This window comes from Cherax quadricarinatus, chromosome 41 (assembly GCF_038502225.1).
Source record: "Cherax quadricarinatus isolate ZL_2023a chromosome 41, ASM3850222v1, whole genome shotgun sequence".
Classification (NCBI taxonomy): domain Eukaryota; kingdom Metazoa; phylum Arthropoda; class Malacostraca; order Decapoda; family Parastacidae; genus Cherax; species Cherax quadricarinatus.
The window spans coordinates 22,548,461-22,572,551 of record NC_091332.1 but is presented as its reverse complement, the minus strand read 5'-3'; the positions used below and the strand labels follow the sequence as shown (position 1 = coordinate 22,572,551).

The 24,091-nt window shown below is 37.7% G+C and overlaps 1 protein-coding gene across 5 annotated transcripts in view; it reads right to left on the bottom strand.

The window, feature by feature from the left end:
• LOC128695942 (zinc finger MYND domain-containing protein 11) overlaps positions 1-24,091 on the bottom strand; it is a 208,081-nt gene that overhangs the window by 105,450 nt on the left and 78,540 nt on the right. For all 5 annotated transcript variants that reach the window (XM_070093069.1, XM_070093070.1, XM_070093068.1 and 2 more), the window contains one exon: positions 20,718-20,873. In XM_070093069.1, coding sequence (XP_069949170.1) covers positions 20,718-20,873 — 156 coding nt within the window. The remainder of the gene's footprint in view (positions 1-20,717; positions 20,874-24,091) is intronic.

The window sequence follows — 24,091 nt, the reverse complement described above, 5'->3', positions numbered from 1 at the left end:
ATTGTCTTCAACTTGAAGCTAAGGAATCTGTACTCACGGAAGTTTTCCAAACTGTACCATGTTGTATTCCTTATTATCGTAATATTATACCAATAAGAAAGCACTAAAACTTTAATGGTCAGTCATACATCGCCTGAGAAATAGGAGGTAATCAGGTTTTGTGAAAGGCGATGGTATTTCTAATTCCTTGGATCAAGAGCAGCATCATGGTTAACCCCCCCCCCCCCTTGAAGGGTGCAATGAGATACAGAGAAGTTAACAAGGTTAAATGTCAAAAAACATTGGTTTCTTTGTAAAGTGCTGATTCAGGGTTAAATGACCAATTTTTTTCTTAAAGAAAAAAAAAAAAAAAAAAGAGGGATTTCTTTTGAATCTGAGCAGCTAATAAGAAGGCACTTAAAAGCATGTTTATAATTAGGTCCTTCATTTAATGCTTACACAAATTTTTTTTTCTCCCAGAAATGCTGATAACCTGATATCCTTAATAATCAAATTCTATTCAGTGTTTTGTAGGAAAACAAAAAAAAAATTGCTAATACTGTCAACAAGAAACTCATTAATTTACATTAAAGTAAGTTAATATAATAATGCTGCCTCAGTGGGAGATGGCTGGAATATTAAAAAAAAAAAAAATAATGCTATGAGATGAACATATGGAAAAATAATTTTCAATCAATTACCTGTCTGTGTTCTAGGTGTGCAAAATTACTGATAGTAAATTTCACAGCTAATGTTAACTGCACTGAGCTGAAGAGCTGGAACAATTGACAACTATGATTTTCTTTTATTATAATCAGGGGAAGAGCTAAACCCATAGGAGTCATACAGCACTTGGGGAATGGGAGGAATTAATATTTGATACAAGAGAGAGGGAGGGTAAATCCAGTTCCAAGAATCAAGAGCCCCTCACCAGTATCAAGGCATATCTCTTAATGGGTGAAAACTATGAGAATATAGAAAGACACTTCAAGAACAAGTCTATCATTATTTTCAGATATTTAATAAAGAATAAAGTTTTGTAGCAACAAAACATGAAGAACAAGGCTTGCTACTGAGCAGTGCTCTTATCTACTACTTATAATGTTTGCTAAGTTTGGTTTAAATAATTCATAAAAAGTAGTGTGCAAATAGTCCTCAAAGTCAGTCACACTACAGTACAGTGGAACCTCAGCTTACAAACTTAACCTGTTCCGTGACCTTGTTTGTATCCTGATTTGTTTGTATGTTGAGTCAATTTTCCTCATTTAAATTAACTGAAAAGCCATTAATCCATTCCAGTGGAATTCCTGCTCTCAGAGGCAGGAAAAATACACTTCAATATATTGCTAATGTCAACTCTACGGCTTATTTAACTATCACAATTGATCTAATATGACATAATAAACAATATAAATAACATAGAAACCTGATATATACTCTAGAATTAATAAAATATGTCATTGCGTGACAAGTGGAGGCGGCCATAACTGCTCCTGCATTGTTGTGGTATTCACTGCCATCTAGTGACGGCCTTTCAAAGCCGTCTATTCATTCATTCATGTTGATTCGCCAGTGCTTCCGGCCTGGGTCTTCTCCAGATGGTGACCCGGCAAGCTGTCTACTGTTATAATTATTATTATAGTACATTATACATTATTATTATATGTATTATCATTATTATTATTATTACATTTTTTTTTTTAACAAGTCGGCCGTCTCCCACCGAGGCAGGGTGGCCCAAAAACAAAGAAAATCCCCAAAAAGAAAATACTTTCATCATCATTCAACATTTTCACCTCACTCACACATAATCACTGTTTTTGCAGAGGTGCTCAGAACACAACAGTTTAGAAGCATATACATATAAAGATACACAACATATTATATTATTATTATTATTATTATTATTATTATTATTGTAATGGGGAAGCATTTGTGGGGAAGGGGATGGAAGGTACAGTAGGGCCCCACTTTTCGGCATTCTGCTAATACGGCGATCTCAAATTATGACCAAAACTTTCTATACAGCAAGCGGTCTTTCAAATACGGTGCAGGCCACCCAGTTTGTTTACATTCTCCATGAGCACATCTCTCTATTATGTAATAATAATCACTCTTGGGCACATTAAATGTGTAATTTTACGTCAATATAGACATTTTCCTTAATCCATCTATGATATTTTCTTCAAAATTATATAAGAAACAGATTACATAGCATATAAACATGCTGTTTATATACTATGGAGGTGTGGTTGCCAGGTGGAGGGAAAACATTATGTAATATTAATAATAATCACTCTTGGGCACATTAAATGTCTTATTTTATGTTAACCCTTTCAGAGTCCATGCTGTAGATCTACGGCTTTACGTTCAGGGTCCAAACCGTAGATCTACGCCATGAGCTCAGCTCACTCTGATAAGCTGTGAGCAGTAAATTTGGACCTAGATATGAAAGAATACATCTATGTGGTATGTGTGCACCACATAAAACAAATCCTGCAGCACACAATGCATGAGAGAAAAAAACCGAGACCGTAATTTTCGATTAAAACAGTGACTTTGCAGTGTTTTTTCGAATGTTTTTTATAGTTGTATTTGCAATTTCTTGATATCATTTGATAGAATGGAAGATATACTACATAAATAAAGATGATTTTGATTGGTTTTAATACTGGAAATTGCTTGAAACTGAGCTCAAAGTAGAAGAAATGTTAAATTTTTGCCAATGTTCAAGAGTAAACAAATGACCTGACAAGTCTAATATATGACAGCTGGTGGGTCTAATATACATTCACAAATGTGGTGATATTATTTATACAATTATTACAGTATTGTATAACAGTAAATCTTCTATTTTTTGGTTTGAATAAAAATTCATTATGTGAATAAAAAATCAAAATGGAATTCATTTGTAAAGCCTGAAAATGTAACTAATGAACAGAGGAAATGTTACTTTAGTGCCAGGAATGCCTGCATTGTTTATTTTGGACCCTATATTGAAACTGAAATATTTTGAACTTTGCATTAAATTGGCCAAATTACCAATTTCTGGTCACTTTATTTTGTTGTTGAAACAGTTGACTTGGCGATTTCTTGTGCTCAATCGATAGAATAGAAGTAATACTAGTGAAATAGCTAAGAATTTGGTTGACTGGAATACTGTAATTGCCATAAAATGGGAGTCAAAGTCGGCAAAATCGCCGATGCGTAAATATTGCCGACACATCAAAATTAGCGAGATCATAATTTCATCAATTTTCCATTAAATTTTGTACTTTTTGTTTTATTACCTTCAGAAAAAGATTCTCTACCATTTCATAAGAAAAAATAATAAAATTATTTTTTTGAAAATTCTTGGACCCTGGTGCACACTTTGAAATCTGGCCTCTGGACCCTGAAAGGGTTAATATAGACATTTTCATTAACCCTTTGACTGTTTTCGACGTATAAATACGTCTTACGAGCCAATGTTTCTGACGTATATATACTCAATAATTCTAGCAGGTTCAAATCAAGCGGGAGAAAGCTGGTAGGCCCACATGTGAGAGAATGGGTCTGTGTGGTCAGTGTGCACCACATAAAAAAAAATCCTGCAGCACACATTGCGTAATGAGAAAAAAAAAACTGATCGTTTTTTTGGAATAAAACGCTGACTTTGAGGTGTATTTTCGTATAGTATTTATCGTTGTATTCGCGTTTTCATGGTCTTAGGTGATAAAATGGAAAACATATTACAAAAAAGAGATGATTTTCATTACTTTGACGATGAAAACGACCTTGAAACTGAGCTCAAATTGGCGGAAATGTTCGATTTTTACCAATGTTCAGGAGTAAACAAATCACACCATACGTCCAATACACATCAACTGGGGAGTCTAATATTCTTTCACTAGTGCACTGATATTATTTATACCATTTTCACAATAATGCAGTAGTCTGCATAACAGTAAATTTTGTATTTTTTTGTATGAATAAAAAATCAAAATAGAAAGCAATAATAAAATAAGAGGGGCCTAGAGATGTGACTAATGAACAGAGGATATGCTATTTTAGTGCCAAGAATGTCTACCTTGTTTATTCTGGACCCTATTTTGAAATTGGCATCTTTTTTAATTTGCGTGAAATTGGCCAAATTGCCAATTTCTGACCACTATACTGGGTAGTTCAAATTGGTAAATGGGCAGTTTCTTGTACTCAGCTGATAGATAAAATGGAGTTCAAAAGAAATAGCTATGAGTTTGGTCAACTGGAACAAAGAAATTGGCTGAAAACAGGGCTCAAAGTCGGCAAAATCGCCGATACACATATGTCGCCGATTCCGCTAACTTCGCGGGAGCGTAATTCCGTGAGTTTTCGACCAAATTTCAAACTTTTGGTGTCATTACCATCAGGAAAAGATTCTCTATCATTTCATAAGAAAAAATAATTTATTTTTTTTTTCGAATATTTGGCGACATAGAATGACAGTTTCAGAAAGGGGCCTGAAACAGTCAACGGGTTAATGCATCTATTATATTTTCTTCAAAATTATATAAGAAACATGTTACATAACATATAAACATTTCATGTTTATATACTATGGAGGTGCAGTAGCCAGGCGGAGGGAAAACATTACGTCACTCCCCATAATACATAACGCTTTTGTTTACAATTCTCAGCATTACTTCTGTCTTTGTTTATGATGGCATCTAAAGGTAGTTGTTAGAAATGATTAAACTCAGTGAACATGGTATGTTGATGGTAATAATATGGCTCTGGGCCACATGAAATATCGTGGTTATGTAGGTAGGTGTAGGTATGTAGCCCAGGCGGACTACATACCTACATTATTATTATAACGTATAATTATATGTAGAATGACATGGAAAGCATATAAATCTATAGGGGAAGGAAGGCGGGGTAGGGGTCGTCCTCGAAAGGGTTGGAGAGAGGGGGTAAAGGAGGTTTTGTGGGTAAGGGGCTTGGATTTCCAGCAAGCGTGCGTGAGCGTGTTAGATAGGAGTGAATGGAGACGAATGGTACTTGGGACCTGACGATCTGTTGGAGTGTGAGCAGGGTAATATTTAGTGAAGGGATTCAGGGAAACCGGTTATTTTCATATAGTCGGACTTGAGTCCTGGAAATGGGAAGTACAATGCCTGCACTTTAAAGGAGGGGTTTGGGATATTGGCAGTTTGGAGGGATATGTTGTGTATCTTTATATGTGTATGCTTCTAGACTGTTGTATTCTGAGCACCTCTGCAAAAACAGTGATAATGTGCGAGTGTGGTGAAAGTGTTGAATGATGATGAAAGTATTTTCTTTTTGGGGATTTTCTTTCTTTTTTGGGTCACCCTGCCTCGGTGGGAGACAGCCGACTTGTTGAAAAAAAAAAAAAAAAAAAAAAATAATTATATGTATGTGTACCTGTACCTAAGTAAACTTACACACTGTGCTGGCATGCAGGTACACATTAAAATCACTAAGGGCATCTTATTAGTCTTGAAGATGCCATATTAATAATGATAATAATAATAGGTAGTAGGTTGGAAGACAGCAACCATCCAGGGAGGTACTACCGTCCTGCCAAGTGAATGTAAAACAAAAGCCTGCAATTGTTTTACATGATGGTAGGATTGCTGGTGTCTTTTGTCTGTCTCATAAATATGCAAGATTACAGGTATGTCTTGCTACTTCTACAGTGGACCCCCGCATAACGATCACCTCCGAATGTGACCAATTATGTAAGTGTATTTATGTAAGTGCGTTTGTACGTGTATGTTTGGGGGTCTGAAATGGACTAATCTACTTCACAATATTCCTTATGGGAACAAATTCGGTAAGTACTGGCACCTGAACATACTTCTGGAGTGAAAAAATATCGTTAACCGGGGGTCCACTGTACTTACACTTAGCTCACACTACACATACATGTACACGTTTATTTATACACACTCATCTGAGTTTTCTTTGATTTTATCTTAATAGTTCTTGGTCTTATTACTTTTCCTTTTATATCCATGGGGAAGTGGAATAAGAATCTTTCCTCCGTAAGCCATGCGTGTTGTAAAAGTCAACTAAAATGCCGGGAACAATGGGCTAGTAACCCCTTTCGGTAAAGATTACTAAAAAGAATAAGAAGAAGAAAATTGTCAAAGTGGGAAGTCTGAATGTGCGTGGATGTTGTGCAAATGATAAGAAAGAGATGATTGTGGATGTTATGAATAAGAAGAAGCTGGATGTCCTGGCTTTAAGTGAAACGAAGCTGAAGGGGGTGGGAGAGTTTCAATGGAGAGGAATAAATGGGATTAGGTCAGGGGTTTCAAATAGAGTTAGAGCTAAAGAAGGAGTAGCAATAATGTTGAAGGATAAGCTATGGCAGGAAAAGAGGGACTATAAATGAATTAATTCAAGGATTATGTGGAGTAAAATAAAGATTGGATGTGAAAAGTGGGTTATAGTAAGTGTGTATGCACCTGGAGAAGAAAGAAGTGTAGAGGAAAGAGAGAGATTTTGGGAAATGTTGAGTGAATGCGTAGGGAGTTTTAAATCAAGTGTGAGAGTAATGGTGGTTGGGGATTTCAATGCTAAAGTGGGTAAAAATGTTATGGAGGGAGTAGTAGGTAAATTTGGGGTGCCAGGGGTAAATGTAAATGGGGAGCCTTTAATTGAGCTATGTGCAGAAAGAGATTTGGTAATAAGTAATACATATTTTATGAAAAAGAGGATAAATAAATATACAAGGTATGATGTAGCACGTAGTGAAAGTAGTTTGTTAGATTATGTATTGGTGGATAAAAGGTTGATGGGTAGGCTCCAGGACGTACATGTTTATAGAGGGGCAACTGATATATCGGATCATTATTTAGTTGTAGCTACAGTTAGAGTAAGAGGTAGATGGGAAAAGAGGAAGGTGGCAACAACAAGTAAGAGGGAGGTGAAAGTGTATAAACTAAGGGAGGAGGAAGTTCGGGGGAGATATAAGCGACTATTGGCAGAAAGGTGGGCTAGTGCAAAGATGAGTAGTGGGGGGGTTGAAGAGGGTTGGAATAGTTTTAAAAATGCAGTACAGTATTAGAATGTAGGGCAGAAGTTTGTGGTTATAGGAAAGTGGGGGCAGGTGGAAAGAGGAGTGATTGGTGGAATGATGAAGTAAAGGGTGTGATAAAAGAGAAAAAGTTAGCGTATGAGAGGTTTTTACAAAGCAGAAGAGTTATAAGAAAAGCAGAGTATATGGACAGTAAAAGAAAGGTGAAGAGAGTGGTGAGAGAGTGCAAAAGGAGAGCAGATGAAAGAGTGGGAGAGGCACTGTCAAGAAATTTTAATGAAAATAAGAAAAATTTTTGGAGTGAGTTAAACAAGTTAAGAAAGCCTAGGAAAAGTATGGATTTGTCAGTTAAAAACAGAGTAGGGGAGTTAGTAGATGGGGAGAGGGAGGTATTAGGTAGATGGCGAGAATATTTTGAGGAACTTTTAAATGTTGAGGAAGAAAGGGAGGTGGTAATTTCATGCACTGGTCAGGGAGGTATACCATCTTTTAGGAGTGAAGAAGAGCAGAATGTAAGTGTGGGGGAGGTACGTGAGGCATTACGTAGAATGAAAGGGGGTAAAGCAGCTGGAACTGATGGGATCATGACAGAAATGTTAAAAGCAGGGGGGGATATAGTGTTGGAGTGGTTGGTACTTTTGTTTAATAAATGTATGAAAGAGGGGAAGGTACCTAGGGATTGGCAGAGAGCATGTATAGTCCCTTTATATAAAGGGAAAGGGGACAAAAGAGATTGTAAAAATTATAGAGGAATAAGTTTATTGAGTATACCAGGAAAAGTGTATGGTAGGGTTATAATTGAAAGAATTAGAGGTAAGACAGAATGTAGGATTGAGGATGAGCAAGGAGGTTTCAGAGTGGGTAGGGGATGTGTAGATCAAGTGTTTACATTGAAGCATATATGTGAACAGTATTTAGATAAAGGTAGGGAAGTTTTTATTGCATTTATGGATTTAGAAAAGGCATATGATAGAGTGGATAGGGGAGAAATGTGGCAGATGTTGCAAGTATATGGAATAGGTGGTAAGTTACTAAATGCTGTAAAGAGTTTTTATGAGGATAGTGAGGCTCAGGTTAGGGTGTGTAGAAGAGAGGGAGACTACTTCCCGGTAAAAGTAGGTCTTAGACAGGGATGTGTAATGTCACCATGGTTGTTTAATATATTTATAGATGGGGTTGTAAAAGAAGTAAATGCTAGGGTGTTCGGGAGAGGGGTGGGATTAAATTATGGGGAAACAAATTCAAAATGGGAATTAACACAGTTACTTTTTGCTGATGATACTGTGCTTATGGGAGATTCTAAAGAAAAATTGCAAAGGTTAGTGGATGAGTTTGGGAATGTGTGTAAAGGTAGAAAGTTGAAAGTGAACATAGAAAAGAGTAAGGTGATGAGGGTATCAAATGATTTAGATAAAGAAAAATTTGATATCAAATTGGGGAGGAGGAGTATGGAAGAAGTAAATGTTTTCAGATACTTGGGAGTTGACGTGTCGGTGGATGGATTTATGAAGGATGAGGTTAATCACAGAATTGATGAGGGAAAAAAGGTGAGTGGTGCATTGAGGTATATGCGGAGTCAAAAAACGTTATCTATGGAGGCAAAGAAGGGAATGTATGAAAGTATAGTAGTACCAACACTCTTATATGGGTGTGAAGCTTGGGTGGTAAATGCAGCAGCGAGGAGACGGTTGGAGGCAGTGGAGATATCCTGTCTAAGGGCAATGTGTGGTGTAAATACAGTGGACCCCCGGTTAACGAACTTTTTTCATTCCAGTAGTATGTTCAGGTGCCAGTACTGACCGAATTTTTTCCCATAAGGAATATTGTGAAGTAGATTAGTCCATTTCAGACCCCCAAACATACACGTACAAACGCACTTACATAAATACACTTACATAATTGGTCGCATTCGGAGGTGATCGTTAAGCGGGGGTCCACTGTATTATGCAGAAAATTCGGAGTGTGGATATTAGGAAAAGGTGTGGAGTTAATAAAAGTATTAGTCAGAGGGCAGAAGAGGGGTTGTTGAGGTGGTTTGGTCATTTAGAGAGAATGGATCAAAGTAGAATGACATGGAAAGCATATAAATCTATAAGGGAAGGAAGGCGAGGTAGGGGTCTTCCTCGAAAGGGTTGGAGAGAGGGGGTAAAGGAGGTTTTGTGGGCAAGGGGCTTGGACTTCCAGCAAGCGTGCGTGAGCGTGTTAGATAGGAGTGAATGGAGACGAATGGTACTTGGGACCTGACGATCTGTTGGAGTTTGAGCAGGGTAATATTTAATACTTACACTTAGGTCACACTACACATACATGTACACATTTATTTATACACACTCATCTGAGTTTTCTTTGATTTTATCTTAATAGTTCTTGGTCTTATTAATTTTCCTTTTATATCCATGGGGAAGTGGAATAAGAATCTTTCCTCCGTAAGCCATGCGTGTTGTAAAAGTCAACTAAAATGCCGGGAACAATGGGCTAGTAACCCCTTTTCCTGTAAAGATTACTAAAAAGAATAAGAAGAAGAAAATTGTCAAAGTGGGAAGTCTGAATGTGCGTGGATGTTGTGCAGATGATAAGAAAGAGATGATTGTGGATGTTATGAATGAGAAGAAGCTGGATGTCCTGGCTTTAAGTGAAACAAAGCTGAAGGGGGTGGGAGAGTTTCAGTGGAGAGGAATAAATGGGATTAGGTCAGGGGTTTCAAATAGAGTTAGAGCTAAAGAAGGAGTAGCAATAATGTTGAAGGATAAGCTATGGCAGGAAAAGAGGGACTATAAATGTATTAATTCAAGGATTATGTGGAGTAAAATAAAGATTGGATGTGAAAAGTGGGTTATAATAAGCGTGTATGCACCTGGAGAAGAGAGAAGTGTAGAGGAGAGAGAGAGATTTTGGGAAATGTTGAGTGAATGCGTGGGGAGTTTTGAATCAAGTGTGAGAGTAATGGTGGTTGGGGATTTTAATGCTAAAGTGGGTAAAAATGTTATGGAGGGAGTAGTAGGTAAATTTGGGGTGCCAGGGGTAAATGTAAATGGGGAGCCTTTAATTGAGCTATGTGTAGAAAGAAATTTGGTAATAAGTAATACATATTTTATGAAAAAGAGGATAAATAAATATACAAGGTATGATGTAGCACGTAATGAAAGTAGTTTATTAGATTATGTATTGGTGGATAAAAGGTTGATGGGTAGGCTCCAGGATGTACATGTTTATAGAGGGGCAACTGATATATCGGATCATTATTTAGTTGTAGCTACAGTTAGAGTAAGAGGTAGATGGGAAAAGAGGAAGGTGGCAACAACAAGTAAGAGGGAAGTGAAAGTGTATAAACTAAGGGAGGAGGAAGTTCGGGTGAGATATAAGCGACTATTGGCAGAAAGGTGGGCTAGTGCAAAGATGAGTAGTGGGGGGGTTGAAGAGGGTTGGAATAGTTTTAAAAATGCAGTATTAGAATGTGGGGCAGAAGTTTGTGGTTATAGGAGGGTGGGGGCAGGAGGAAAGAGGAGTGATTGGTGGAATGATGAAGTAAAGGGTGTGATAAAAGAGAAAAAGGTAGCTTATGAGAGGTTTTTACAAAGCAGAAGTGTTATAAGAAGAGCAGAGTATATGGAGAGTAAAAGAAAGGTAAAGAGAGTGGTGAGAGAGTGCAAAAGGAGAGCAGATGATAGAGTGGGAGAGGCACTGTCAAGAAATTTTAATGAAAATAAGAAAAAATTTTGGAGTGAGTTAAACAAGTTAAGAAAGCCTAGGGAAAATATGGATTTGTCAGTTAAAAACAGAGTAGGGGAGTTAGTAGATGGGGAGATGGAGGTATTGGGTAGATGGCGAGAATATTTTGAGGAACTTTTAAATGTTAAGGAAGAAACAGAGGCAGTAATTTCATGCACTGGTCAGGGAGGTATACCATCTTTTAGGAGTGAAGAAGAGCAGAATGTAAGTGTGGGGGAGGTACGTGAGGCATTATGTAAAATGAAAGGGGGTAAAGCAGCTGGAACTGATGGGATCATGACAGAAATGTTAAAAGCAGGGGGGGATATAGTGTTGGAGTGGTTGGTACTTTTGTTTAATAAATGTATGAAAGAGGGGAAGGTACCTAGGGATTGGCAGAGAGCATGTATAGTCCCTTTATATAAAGGGAAAGGGGACAAAAGAGACTGTAAAAATTATAGAGGAATAAGCTTACTGAGTATACCAGGAAAAGTGTACAGTAGGGTTATAATTGAAAGAATTAGAGGTAAGACAGAATGTAGGATTGCGGATGAGCAAGGAGGTTTTAGAGTGGGTAGGGGATGTGTAGATCAGGTGTTTACATTGAAGCATATATGTGAACAGTATTTAGATAAAGATAGGGAAGTTTTTATTGCATTTATGGATTTAGAAAAGGCATATGATAGAGTGGATAGAGGAGCAATGTGGCAGATGTTGCAAGTATATGGAATAGGTGGTAAGTTATTAAATGCTGTAAAGAGTTTTTATGAGGATAGTGAGGCTCAGGTTAGGGTGTGTAGAAGAGAGGGAGACTACTTCCCGGTAAAAGTAGGTCTTAGACAGGGATGTGTAATGTCACCATGGTTGTTTAATATATTTATAGATGGGGTTGTAAAGGAAGTAAATGCTAGGGTGTTTGGGAGAGGGGTGGGATTAAATTATGGGGAATCAAATTCAAAATGGGAATTGACACAGTTACTTTTTGCTGATGATACTGTGCTTATGGGAGATTCTAAAGAAAAATTGCAAAGGTTAGTGGATGAGTTTGGGAATGTGTGTAAAGGTAGAAAGTTGAAAGTGAACATAGAAAAGAGTAAGGTGATGAGGGTGTCAAATGATTTAGATAAAGAAAAATTGGATATCAAATTGGGAAGGAGGAGTATGGAAGAAGTGAATGTTTTCAGATACTTGGGAGTTGACGTGTCGGCGGATGGATTTATGAAGGATGAGGTTAATCATAGAATTGATGAGGGAAAAAAGGTGAGTGGTGCGTTGAGGTATATGTGGAGTCAAAAAACGTTATCTATGGAGGCAAAGAAGGGAATGTATGAAAGTATAGTAGTACCAACACTCTTATATGGGTGTGAAGCTTGGGTGGTAAATGCAGCAGCGAGGAGACGGTTGGAGGCAGCGGAGATGTCCTGTTTAAGGGCAATGTGTGGTGTAAATATTATGCAGAAAATTCGGAGTGTGGAAATTAGGAGAAGGTGTGGAGTTAATAAAAGTATTAGTCAGAGGGCAGAAGAGGGGTTGTTGAGGTGGTTTGGTCATTTAGAGAGAATGGATCACAGTAGAATGACATGGAAAGCATATAAATCTATAGGGGAAGGAAGGCGGGGTAGGGGTCGTCCTCGAAAGGGTTGGAGAGAGGGGGTAAAGGAGGTTTTGTGGGTAAGGGGCTTGGACTTCCAGCAAGCGTGCGTGAGCGTTTTAGATAGGAGTGAATGGAGACGAATGGTACTTGGGACCTGACGATCTGTTGGAGTGTGAGCAGGGTAATATTTAGTGAAGGGATTCAGGGAAACCGGTTATTTTCATATAGTCGGACTTGAGTCCTGGAAATGGGAAGTACAATGCCTGCACTTTAAAGGAGGGGTTTGGGATATTGGCAGTTTGGAGGGATATGTTGTGTATCTTTATATGTTTATGCTTCTAGACTGTTGTATTCTGAGCACCTCTGCAAAAACAGTGATAATGTGCGAGTGTGGTGAAAGTGTTGAATGATGATGAAAGTATTTTCTTTTTGGGGATTTTCTTTCTTTTTTGGGTCACCCTGCCTCGGTGGGAGACGGCCGACTTGTTGAAAAAAAAAAAAAAAAAAAAAAATTCAGGGAAACCGGTTATTTTCATATAGTCGGACTTGAGTCCTGGAAATGGGAAGTACAATGCCTGCACTTTAAAGGAGGGGTTTGGGATATTGGCAGTTTGGAGGGATATGTTGTGTATCTTTATACGTATATGCTTCTAAACTGTTGTATTCTGAGCACCTCTGCAAAAACAGTGATTATGTGTGAGTGTGGTGAAAGTGTTGAATGATGATGAAAGCATTTTCTTTTCGGGGATTTTCTTTCTTTTTTGGGTCACCCTGCCTCGGTGGGAGACGGCCAACTTGTTAAAAAAAAAAAATAATAATAACACAATAATAATCATTAAGGAGCATTAAATATCGTATAAAACGTTAATACAGACATTTTGCTTAATCTATCTAAATACACCCCACAGTAGAATAAATTAACATAAATATGAGATGTGGTTTGTGGTAGTAGGTTGGTAGACAGCAACCGCCCAGGGAGGTACTACCGTCCTGCCAAGTGAGTGTAAAACGAAAGCCTGTAATTGTTTTACATGATGGTAGGATTGCTAGTGTCTTTTTTGTCTCATGAACATGCAAGATTTCAGGTACATCTTGTTACTTCTACTTACACTTAGGTCACACTACACATACATGTACAAGCATATATATACACACTCGTCTGGGTTTTCTTCTATTTTCTTTCTATCACTTGGGGAAGTGGAACAGAATTCTTCCTCCATAAGCCATGCGTGTTGTAAGAGGCGACTAAAATGCCGGGAGCAAGGGGCTAGTAACCTCTTCTCCTGTATATATTAGTAAATGTAAAAGGAGAAACTTTCGTTTTTCCTTTTGGGCCACCCGGCCACAGTGGGATACATCCGATGTGTTGAAAGAAAGAAAGATGAGATGTGGTAGCCAGGTGACTTGTAGGACTTGTGGTAGCCATGCAACTTGTAGGACTTGTGGTAGCCACGCAACTTGTAGGACTTGTGGTAGCCAGGCGACTTGTAGGACTTGTGGTAGCCAGGGAACTTGTAGGACTTGTGGTAGCCAGGCAACTTGTAGGACTTGTGCTAGCCAGGCAACTTGTAGGACTTGTGCTAGCCAGGCAACTTGTAGGACTTGTGCTAGCCAGGCAACTTGTAGGACTTGTGGTAACCAGGCAACTTGTAGGACTTGTGGCAGCCAGAGAACTTGTGGTGTTAGTTTAATATCTTTATTATGCACCCCATACCCATCCTACAATGGTGGCCAGGCAATTTGCAGGACTTGTGGTAGCCAGGCAACTTGTAGGACTTGTGGTAGCCAGGCAACTTGTAGAACTTGTGGTAGCCAGGCAACTTGTAGGACTTGTGGCAGCCAGGCAATGTGTAGGACTTGTGATAGCCAGGCAATTTGTAGGACTTGTGGTAGCCAGGCAACTTGTAGGACTTGTGGTAGCCAGGCAACTTGTAGTCCAACATCAGAGAAAATGTGTACACTATAATATTACTGGGGGTAACTAGAAAATTATTCCTCTCTTATGCCTACACTCAGGGTGTCATTTCTTCTAAAAATGATGTTATATGAAAATGGGAGTGTTTCTCTTTATTTATTCTACTGTATCAACGTGGAGACAACTTGTACACAATGTAAAGTGACGAAAACCAGATGCATTTGTCTGGATTGTTTACATTACATGTGGGTGGGGTGGGAAGGGCTGCCCTTCCTAGCTACCCATACTTCCCAAACCTGACTTCATACAAATAAAACTCACCTCTCACCCTACATTAAGACTACAAATATTTTAGGGTGATTAATGAGTATACTATATATGCATTTTATCACTCTAGGGGGCTTAATGCCATAGTAGGTATAAGTGCCAGTGGCCAGGCAGGATGCCATACCTCCCACATGACTTCCTACAAATAAATACTTTTTACCTCTCACCCTACATTAAGACCATTAAGACTACAAATATTTTAAGGTAAGTAATGCATGTACTGTATATGCATTTTATCTCTCTAGGGAGCTTTAACCCGTAAACGGTCCAAGCAGATCTACGTTCACATGTGTAGTGCTACAAAAGTAGATCTACGTTTTTTTACATATTTTCAAATATAACAAAAAAAAAAGTAGATCAAAGTTTTTTTACACATTTTCAAATGTAAAAAAACAAAAAGATCTACTTTTTTTACATACTTTCAAATGTTGAAAAAACGTATACATATATACGTTTGGACCGTTTACGGGTTAAGCATCATAGTACAGTATGTGTGGGTGCGGTGACCAGGAGGGCTACCACACCTGACTTCTTAAAGTAAATACTACTCACCTTTTGCCCTACATTAAGACTACAAATATTTTGAGGTAAATAATGAGTGTACTCTGTGTGTATTTTACCTTTTAATGCCTAGTTCTATTGCTAACTTAATATATGTTAGTGTATACTTGTTATCTGGCATTGATATGCATTTATAAATGGAAAAATGGAGTTCTGCTTTCCGGCGAAGTCTGCTTTCCGGCAATGGCCTGGAACCAAACCTGTCGATTAACCCTTTCAGGGTCGACAGGCCCTCTCAGAGACTTGTTTTCAGGGTCGGCCAAATTTCAAAAAAAAAAAAATATTATTTTTTTCTTGTGAAAAGATAGAGAATCTTTTATCGATCATAATGACACCAAAAGTATGAAATTTGATGGAAAACTTACGGAATTATGCTCTCGCAAAGTTAGCGGTCTCGACGATGTTTACGCATCAGAGATTTTGCCCATTTTGAGCCATATTTTTGGCCAATTCCAGTGTACTTGTTGACAAAAATCATAACTATTTCACTAGAACTCCATTTTTTCTATCGAATGAGTACAAGAAACCACCCATTTACTGATTTCAATTATCCAATACAGTGGTCAGAATTTAGCAATTTTGCCAATTTCACACAAATTTCAAAAGATGCCAGTTTCCGAATAGGGTCCAGAATAAACAAGAAAGACATTCCTGGCACTAAAATAATATTTCCTCTGTTCATCAGTCACATCCCCACGCCCCTCTTACATTCTTTTGCTTTCCACTTTGAACTTTTATTCTCACAAAAAAATAGAAGATTTACTGTTATGCAGACTACTCCATTACTGTAGAAATGGTATAAATAATATAAGCGCATTTGTGAAAGAATATTAGACTCACCAGTTGACGTGTATTGGACACATAGCATGATTTGTTTACTTTTGAACTTTGGTAAAAATCGAACATTTCTGCTACTTTGAGCTCAATTTCAAGGTACTTTTCTTTGTAAAACCAGTCAAAATCATCTCAATTTCTGTAATATGTCTTCCATTCTATAAAATGAGACCAGGAAAACTAGAATACAACAATAAATACCATATGAAAATACAGTGCAAAGTCGCTGTTTCAATCCAAAAACATGGTCAAAGTTTTTTTTTCTCATTATGCACTGTGTGCTGCAGGACTTTTTTATACCATGCACACTGACCACATAGACCCATTCTTTCATATGTAGGCCTACCAGCTTTCTCTCACTAGATTTGAGGGTGCTAGAATTTAGGTGTACTAGTATGTCAAAAACCCTGGTGTGTAAGCCGTACTAGTACGGCCGAAACCCTGAAAGGGTTAAGTGGGACCCTACTGTATTCAGGCTTAATTTAGGGAAGTGGAAAACAGATCCAATTCCCTAGATCAAGGGCCCTTCACCATGTACATACTACTACTACTAATAGTAATAACAATAATTATAATAATAATAATAATGATAATACAATATATTAATAATAATACTAACAGTAAGGAGAAACTTCAAAAGGCTGCCAATATCAGTAAAACATTGGTAAACACTATTTTTCACCTGTCTAGCCTTAAGTAGTCTATAAGTACAGTGGAACCTCAGCTTACGAATTTAATCTATTCCGTGACCTTGTTCGTATCCTGAGTTGTTCATATGCTGAGTCAATTTTCCTCATTTAAAGCAATTTAAATGCAATTAATTCGTTCCAGCCTCTCAGGAGGCATGACAAAATAATGCTAATATCAACTCTATGGAAACCATACCACGGACGGGGATAGAACCCGCGATCAGAGAGTCTCAAAACTCCAGACCGTCGCGTTAGCCACTGGGCCAGCTAGCCACAATAAGATTCGTCCAACTAGGTATATTTCTACACCATAGGAAGGTTAGCATAGGCACCACTGTGACCACAAATGCAAGTTTTTACAGACGAAACTCCAGCAATCGTGTCATTACGATTTCGTTAGTCAACTCTATGGCTTAGTTATCTATCACAATTCATCTAATATGACATAATAAACATTATTAATAGAATAGAAACATGATATATACTCTAGGATGAATAAAATAGGCCATAATATGGCAAGTGATGGCGACACCGGCAGCGGCAGAAAGCATCCGCCGTTTACTCTCCCACTCGAGTATCTTCCCAGTCCATAATCCCACACATAGCTTGTGTTTATCTATGATTAGTGGTGAGGTTGTCACATATGTAACCACAGGTGTGGTGAAGACAGATGTATATATAGGTGAAGACATGATCACTGTGGCCACAGTGGTGGTGGTGGCGGCATCCACAGTGGTGGTGGTGGTGGCAGCCACAGTGGCGGTGGTGGTCGTGGTGGTCAGCTACCCCACTCTATACTGCTGCCTTCTTCGTTTCTCTAGTTTTTTCTTAATTTCTAATCGCTTCCTGATCTTCTTGCTGATTGTACACAAATACTGTCTCTTTGGGCAAGGAATTGCGTAAGAAATTTGTACAATATAAGACAAAATTACGCATCCCAAGGGTTTGCTGCAGTCACTCAGAGTGGCACACCTCATCTTTCTTTTGACCCTTGGTTGGCACTGAGATAGCCGTGGTCGTAGAAGCTGTACCTACAGCCACCCGGAGGGTTACCAATTTCTATTCTGAAGCATTTGGCACAAAAATATGAAAAAAAAAAAATACAAATAATGTCTAAAAATGACAACACATTATTATTACTATTTTTTTTTTTCAACAAGTCGGCCGTCTCCCACCGAGGCAGGGTGACCCAAAAAAGAAAGAAAATCCCCAAAAAGAAAATACTTTCATCATCATTCAACACTTTCACCACACTCACACATTATCACTGTTTTTGCAGAGGTGCTCAGAATACAACAGTTTAGAAGCATATACGTATAAAGATACAAAACATATCCCTCCAAACTGCCAATATCCCAAACCCCTCCTTTAAAGTGCAGGCATTGTACTTCCCATTTCCAGGACTCAAGTCCGACTATATGAAAATAACCGGTTTCCCTGAATCCCTTCACTAAATATTACCCTACTCACACTCCAACAGATAGTCAGGTCCCAAGTATCAATTTGTCTCCATTCACTCCTATCTAACTCGCTCACGCACGCTTGCTGGAAGTCTAAGCCCCTTGCCCACAAAACCTCCTTTACCCCCTCTCTCCAACCCTTTCGAGGACGACCCCTACCCCTCCTTCCTATTATATTGTATTATTATTATTATTATACTTAGTACGTAAAAAAAGGTGAGTGGTGCATTGAGGTATATGTGAAGACAAAAAACGTTATCTATGGAGGCAAAGAAGGGAATGTATGAAAGTATAGTAGTACCAACAAGCTTATATGGGTGTGAAGCTTGGGTTGTAAATGCTGCAGCGAGGAGGCGGTTAGAGGCAGTGGAGATGTCCTGTCTAAGGGCAATGTGTGGTGTAAATATTATGCAGAAATACTGTTCACTTATATGTTTCACTGTAAACACCTGGTCCACACATCTCCTACCTTTCCTAAAGCCTCCTTGTTCATCTGCTATCCTATTCTCCGTCTTACTCTTAATTCTTTCAATAATAACTCTACCATACACTTTACCAGGTATACTCAACAGACTTATTCCCCTATAATTTTTGCACTCTCTTTTGTCCCCGTTGCCTTTATACAAAGGAACTATGCATGCTCTCTGCCAATCCCTAGGTACCTTACCCTCTTCCATACATTTATTAAATAATTGCACCAACCACTCCAAAACTGTATCCCCACCTGCTTTTAACATTTCTATCTTTATCCCATCAATCCCGGCTGCCTTACCCCCTTTCATTTTACCTACTGCCTCACGAACTTCCCCCCCACTCACAACTGGCTCTTCCTCACTCCTACAAGATGTTATTCCTCCTTGCCCTATACACGAAATCACAGCTTCCCTATCTTCATCAACATTTAACAATTCCTCAAAATATTCCTTCCATCTTCCCAATACCTCTAACTCTCCATTTAATAACTCTCCTCTTCTATTTTTAACTGACAAATCCATTTGCTCTCTAGGCTTCCTTAACTTGTTAATCTCACTCCAAAACTTTTTCTTAATTTCAACAAAATTTGTTGATAACATCTCACCCACTCTTTCATTTGCTTTCTTTTTACACTGCTTCATGCCCAAAATGCCTCGGCATGATAGTGGCTGTCTTTGCTGCAATCATATTTTGATAAGTAAACACATATTGTAACCTTTGCAAAGAAATAAATAAATAATTTATTTATTTATTTATTCAGCCCTTTCAGGGTTGGTAGGCCCTCTCCTAAACTTGTTCTCAGGGTCGGAAATTTAAAAAAAAAAAAAAAAATTCTTGTGAAATGATAGAGAATCTTTTCCCGATCATAATGACACCAAAAGTATGAAATTTGATGGAAAACTTACGGAATTATGCTCTCGCGAAGTTAGCGGTCTCAACGATGTTAACGCATCAGCGATTTCGCCCTATTTTCGGCCAATTCCAATGTACCAGTCAACAAAAATCATAACTATTTTGTTAGAACTCCATTTTTTCTATCGAATGAGTACAAGAAACCACCCATTTACTGACTTCAACTATCCAATAAAGTGGTCTGAAATTGGCAATTTTGACAATTTCACACAAATTTCAGAAGATGCCAATTTCCAAATAGGGTCCAGAATAAACAAGACAGACATTCCTGGCACTAAAATATCTTTTCCTCTATTCATTAGTCACATCCCCAGGCCTCTGTTACATTTCTTTTGTTTTCCACTTCGAATTTTTATTCTCACCAAAAATAGAAGATTTACTGATATGCAGACTACTGCATTAGTGTAGAAATGGTATAAATAATATCAGCGCACTTGTAAAAGAATATTAGACTCACCAGTTGACGTGTTTTGGACCCATGGGTTGATTTACTTTTGAACTTTGGCAAAAATCAAACATTTCTACTACTTTGAGCTCAATTTCAAGGTACTTTTCATTGTGAAACCAATAAAAATCATCTCAATTTCCATAATATGTCTTCCATTCTATAAAATGAGACCAGGAAAACTAGAATACAATCATAAATAGCATATGAAAATACACTGCAAAGTTGCTGTTTTAAACCAAAAACACAGACAGTTTTTTTTTTCTCATTATGTACTGTGTGCTGCAGGATTTTTTTTATACTGTGCACACTGACCACATAGATCCATTCTTTCATATGTAGGCCTACCAGCTATCTCTCGTTAGATTTGAAGGCGCTAGAATTTACGAGTACTAGTACGGCACCAACCATGGCGTGCAAGCCGTACTAGTATGGCACCAACCCTGAAAGGGTTAAGAAACCTCCCTTGAGGGGGAAGTATGCATCCTGAAATTCTGTTCGTATCCAGAAGCAAAAAACTGACCGAACAACGGTTCGTATCCTGAAAAATTTGCATGGTGGGGTGTTCATAAGCTGAGGTCCCACTGTATTTTATCGTTTTACAGTAACTGGCTACATAAACCCTGAGCATAACATGTACTAAATCTAAATACAATTTATAGTACAGTATTCTTATTAAGACCTTATATTATTATTCATTTTCTTAAGATTATATTTGTATGGAGTGACGTAAAGCATTGTAGAATTAAACTCTTTTGCTGGGAAAGATGGAGAGTGGGTGTAAAACATTACCTTGCACACTACACAGACAAATGGTTCATTGTCATAAGGATGGTCTTCCACATTGATGCACATCTCGTGGAACACACGGTAGCACTTTGAACAGCAGACAACATCTCCACCTTTATGACATTCAAAACAATACCAGTCATGACCATCAGGCTCTTCCTGGTAAGAAAATATTACAGTTATATTTAGAATATGTATATAAGCTGTAGTGTTGTAGCTTTAGAATATATTTGAACCTCTGTAGGGACAAATAAGTACAAGAGGTCAATTTTTAAGGCCCCTGATCTTCAGCTATAAACATGTACATCCTAAGTGCTGGAGTTTTCATTAGATGAACAAATGTTTTACTATGCTTACAGAGAAACCTTGCTAAAATGTTCTATCCAGGACTGGACTTCTATACGTACTGTACTTAATAAAACCTAGGTAGTAGGTTGGTAAACAGCAACCGCCCAGGGAGGTACTACCGTCCTGCCAAGTGAGTGTACAACGAAAACCTGTAATTGTTTTGCATGATGGTAGGATTGCTGGTGTCTTTTGTCTGTCTCATAAACATGCAAGATTTCAGGTATGTCTTGTTACTTCTACTTGCACTTAGGTCACACTACACATACATGTACAAGCATATATATACACACCCCTCTAGGTATTCTTCTATTTTCTTTCTAGTTCTTGTTCTTGTTTATTTCCTCTTATCTCCAAGGGGAAGTGGAACAGAATTCTTCCTTTGTAAGCCATGCGTGTTGTAAGAGGCGACTAAAATGTCGGGAGCAAGGGGCTAGTAACCCCTTCTCCCGTATAAATTACTAAATTTAAAAGAGAAACTTTTGTTTTTCTTTTTAGGCCACCCTGCCTTGGTGGGATATGGCCGGTGTGTTGAAAGAAAGAAAGACTTAATAAAACTCAAGTCCTGGATGAAAGCTTACTCTGCAAACATAGTCTTTCTCACTATCTGTTAGTAGTTCACAAGTTCTCATTCATTCTGCAATTGTTGAATCAGTGTACATGTCAACTTTGTCAAGTGTAAACAAATAGAAGCAATGTTAAAATTCCTCATAAATACTATAAGACACTATCAGGTTTTACAAACATTAAGATATCATAGTTTGACTGCCAAACCACAGAAATGTTATACTGACTTTTTTCCAGATTCATTACCTGGGTTTCATTATTTCTAATTACAATTTAAGTTCTGTCCTGTTTAGATAAGTACTACAGAAATGCTTATTTAAGGTGTACCTTCAATAACTATTTCTGTCAAATAATGCCATGAGGGCTTTCTCACATTCTTCTTGCCATTACATTTGTTCTTGCTTCACAACACTTCTATTATTACTCACCCACATGAAAACAAATGGTAGGAAACCTATTTTAACATTTGAATAATTCTCTTCATGTGAATTCTATGTAAATGTCAAATAAAAAAAATGACATTTAGATTATTTATCAGTCATTTTATTACTTAACTTACACTGAGCTGATGGAGGCAATGATCTTTTGAAAGTCTGTCAATAAGATTTTGAGATATGAATCTGGCATTCTGACCCTTCTGGTCTGTATTTGACCAACATTCATAATAACCTCCACAAGTTATAGAAAATGGCTTTATTAAAACTTTCAACAACTTGTTCTTGAAAAAAATTCCAGTAGAAGTTAAAAGTTTATTTTAAGGTTGCATAACTAGGAGCTTTCTATAAAGTAGGTCAATAATATCACTTTTTCCAAATCAATCATAAACAACACTGTATAATGAATTACAAAGCTCATGAATCTGGGGGTTCAACTGCACAAAGTTTTATAATATGCTATTCTACAGAAAATTAATTGACTTGGTACTCATCTTCTCTTCAACGTTCTACGCATTATTTTCACATTATGAAGATGTGCTAAACTTACAGGGTCATACAATGCCTAAGTAAGAGATAATCAGGAGCTACTCTCAAGAGTCAGGGAGCTCCAATTCCTGGTCAAGTCTTTTACTGACATTGAGGCACTCCCCTTCCCTCCTTGAATGACCTATTTATTACCTAATTTCTAAATTTGTGATTTACATTCTTTACCTAAAATCATAGGCTTTCTTTTAATAACAATGTTTTGCCTAAACAGTGGGCTTTATCAAGTCAAAGATCTTCCTGGGGAAAGAGGATGTGCATATATATAGAGGAATGCTGAAATAGGAATACTGACACTGATGGCTTAGAAGAGGTTATATTTGAGAAAGACCTGCCCAGCATGGGCCAGCAGGCCTGATGCACTGTAGGATAACAATGAAGTTTCCTTGTAAAAGCCATTGTTTTGGCTGAAATTATTGGATATGCAGACGAGTGATGATTCCAAGATCCTGCATTTCTGGGTGTCTTCTTCCCTGGACACGAGCCTTGCATCTCTGTAGTTAATGGTTGTGGGAAACTTCATTATTATCTTTCAAACAACAAGCCTACTGGCCCATGCCTGGCAGGTCCTTCTGAAATCCAATCTCTTCTCAGCCATCAATTTCAGCATTCCTCACTTGACCCTTCACAGCATTATGTTCCTCATATATATATGCACATCCTCTCTGCCTAGATAGATTTGTTTGTGACTTGATAAGCCCAATGTGTGGGCAAAACGTTGTCAATAAAGGATTGCATTATACTGAATCTGTCTCCTTTTCCGCTTTATACCATTTATCTCCACTTCTTTTACAAGCTAGCTACAGTATTCATCTATTTCCAAATTAAAATTTATGAACTTCATTTAATTATAATCTATCAATACCATCACAACATATATATAAATTATATATAAATTATATATATATATATAAATTCTCGCAATTACTAAACCTACAAGAATCACTGATACAATGGTTTCTACACTTGATAAAATTAGAACAAACATAAATGCCTCAGTTAAATCAGGAATAATTATAGCTAGCATAACAGATCACTACCCAACAGATTGTTGACATGTCCTGTTGACATGCCCTGACAAGTCATTGTTACCCATGATGCACTGTGTGGTCCCATCTAACCGTACATTGTTTTCTAAATGTAGGACACCCACTTAAAATGAGGAATATATTGTCATCTGGTATCAAAGGTAATATGAAAAAAAAAACTGGAAAACTCTATCTGAAATTCTTAGAACTAAAAAGTTATCCAAAAACAAAACAATCAAACTAACAAAATCAGATGAACCCCTACTCACACCTACTGAAACAGCGAACAGACTCAATGTTTTCTTCTCCACCACAGGAAAAAATCTAGCGAACAAAATACCAAGCGCAAACACCTGTCCATCAGACTACCTCATAGGTACCTACCCAAATATGCTATTCCTAGCTCCAACCAACCCCATAGAGGTTACGCTCATCATGAACACCCTTAAAAACAAGG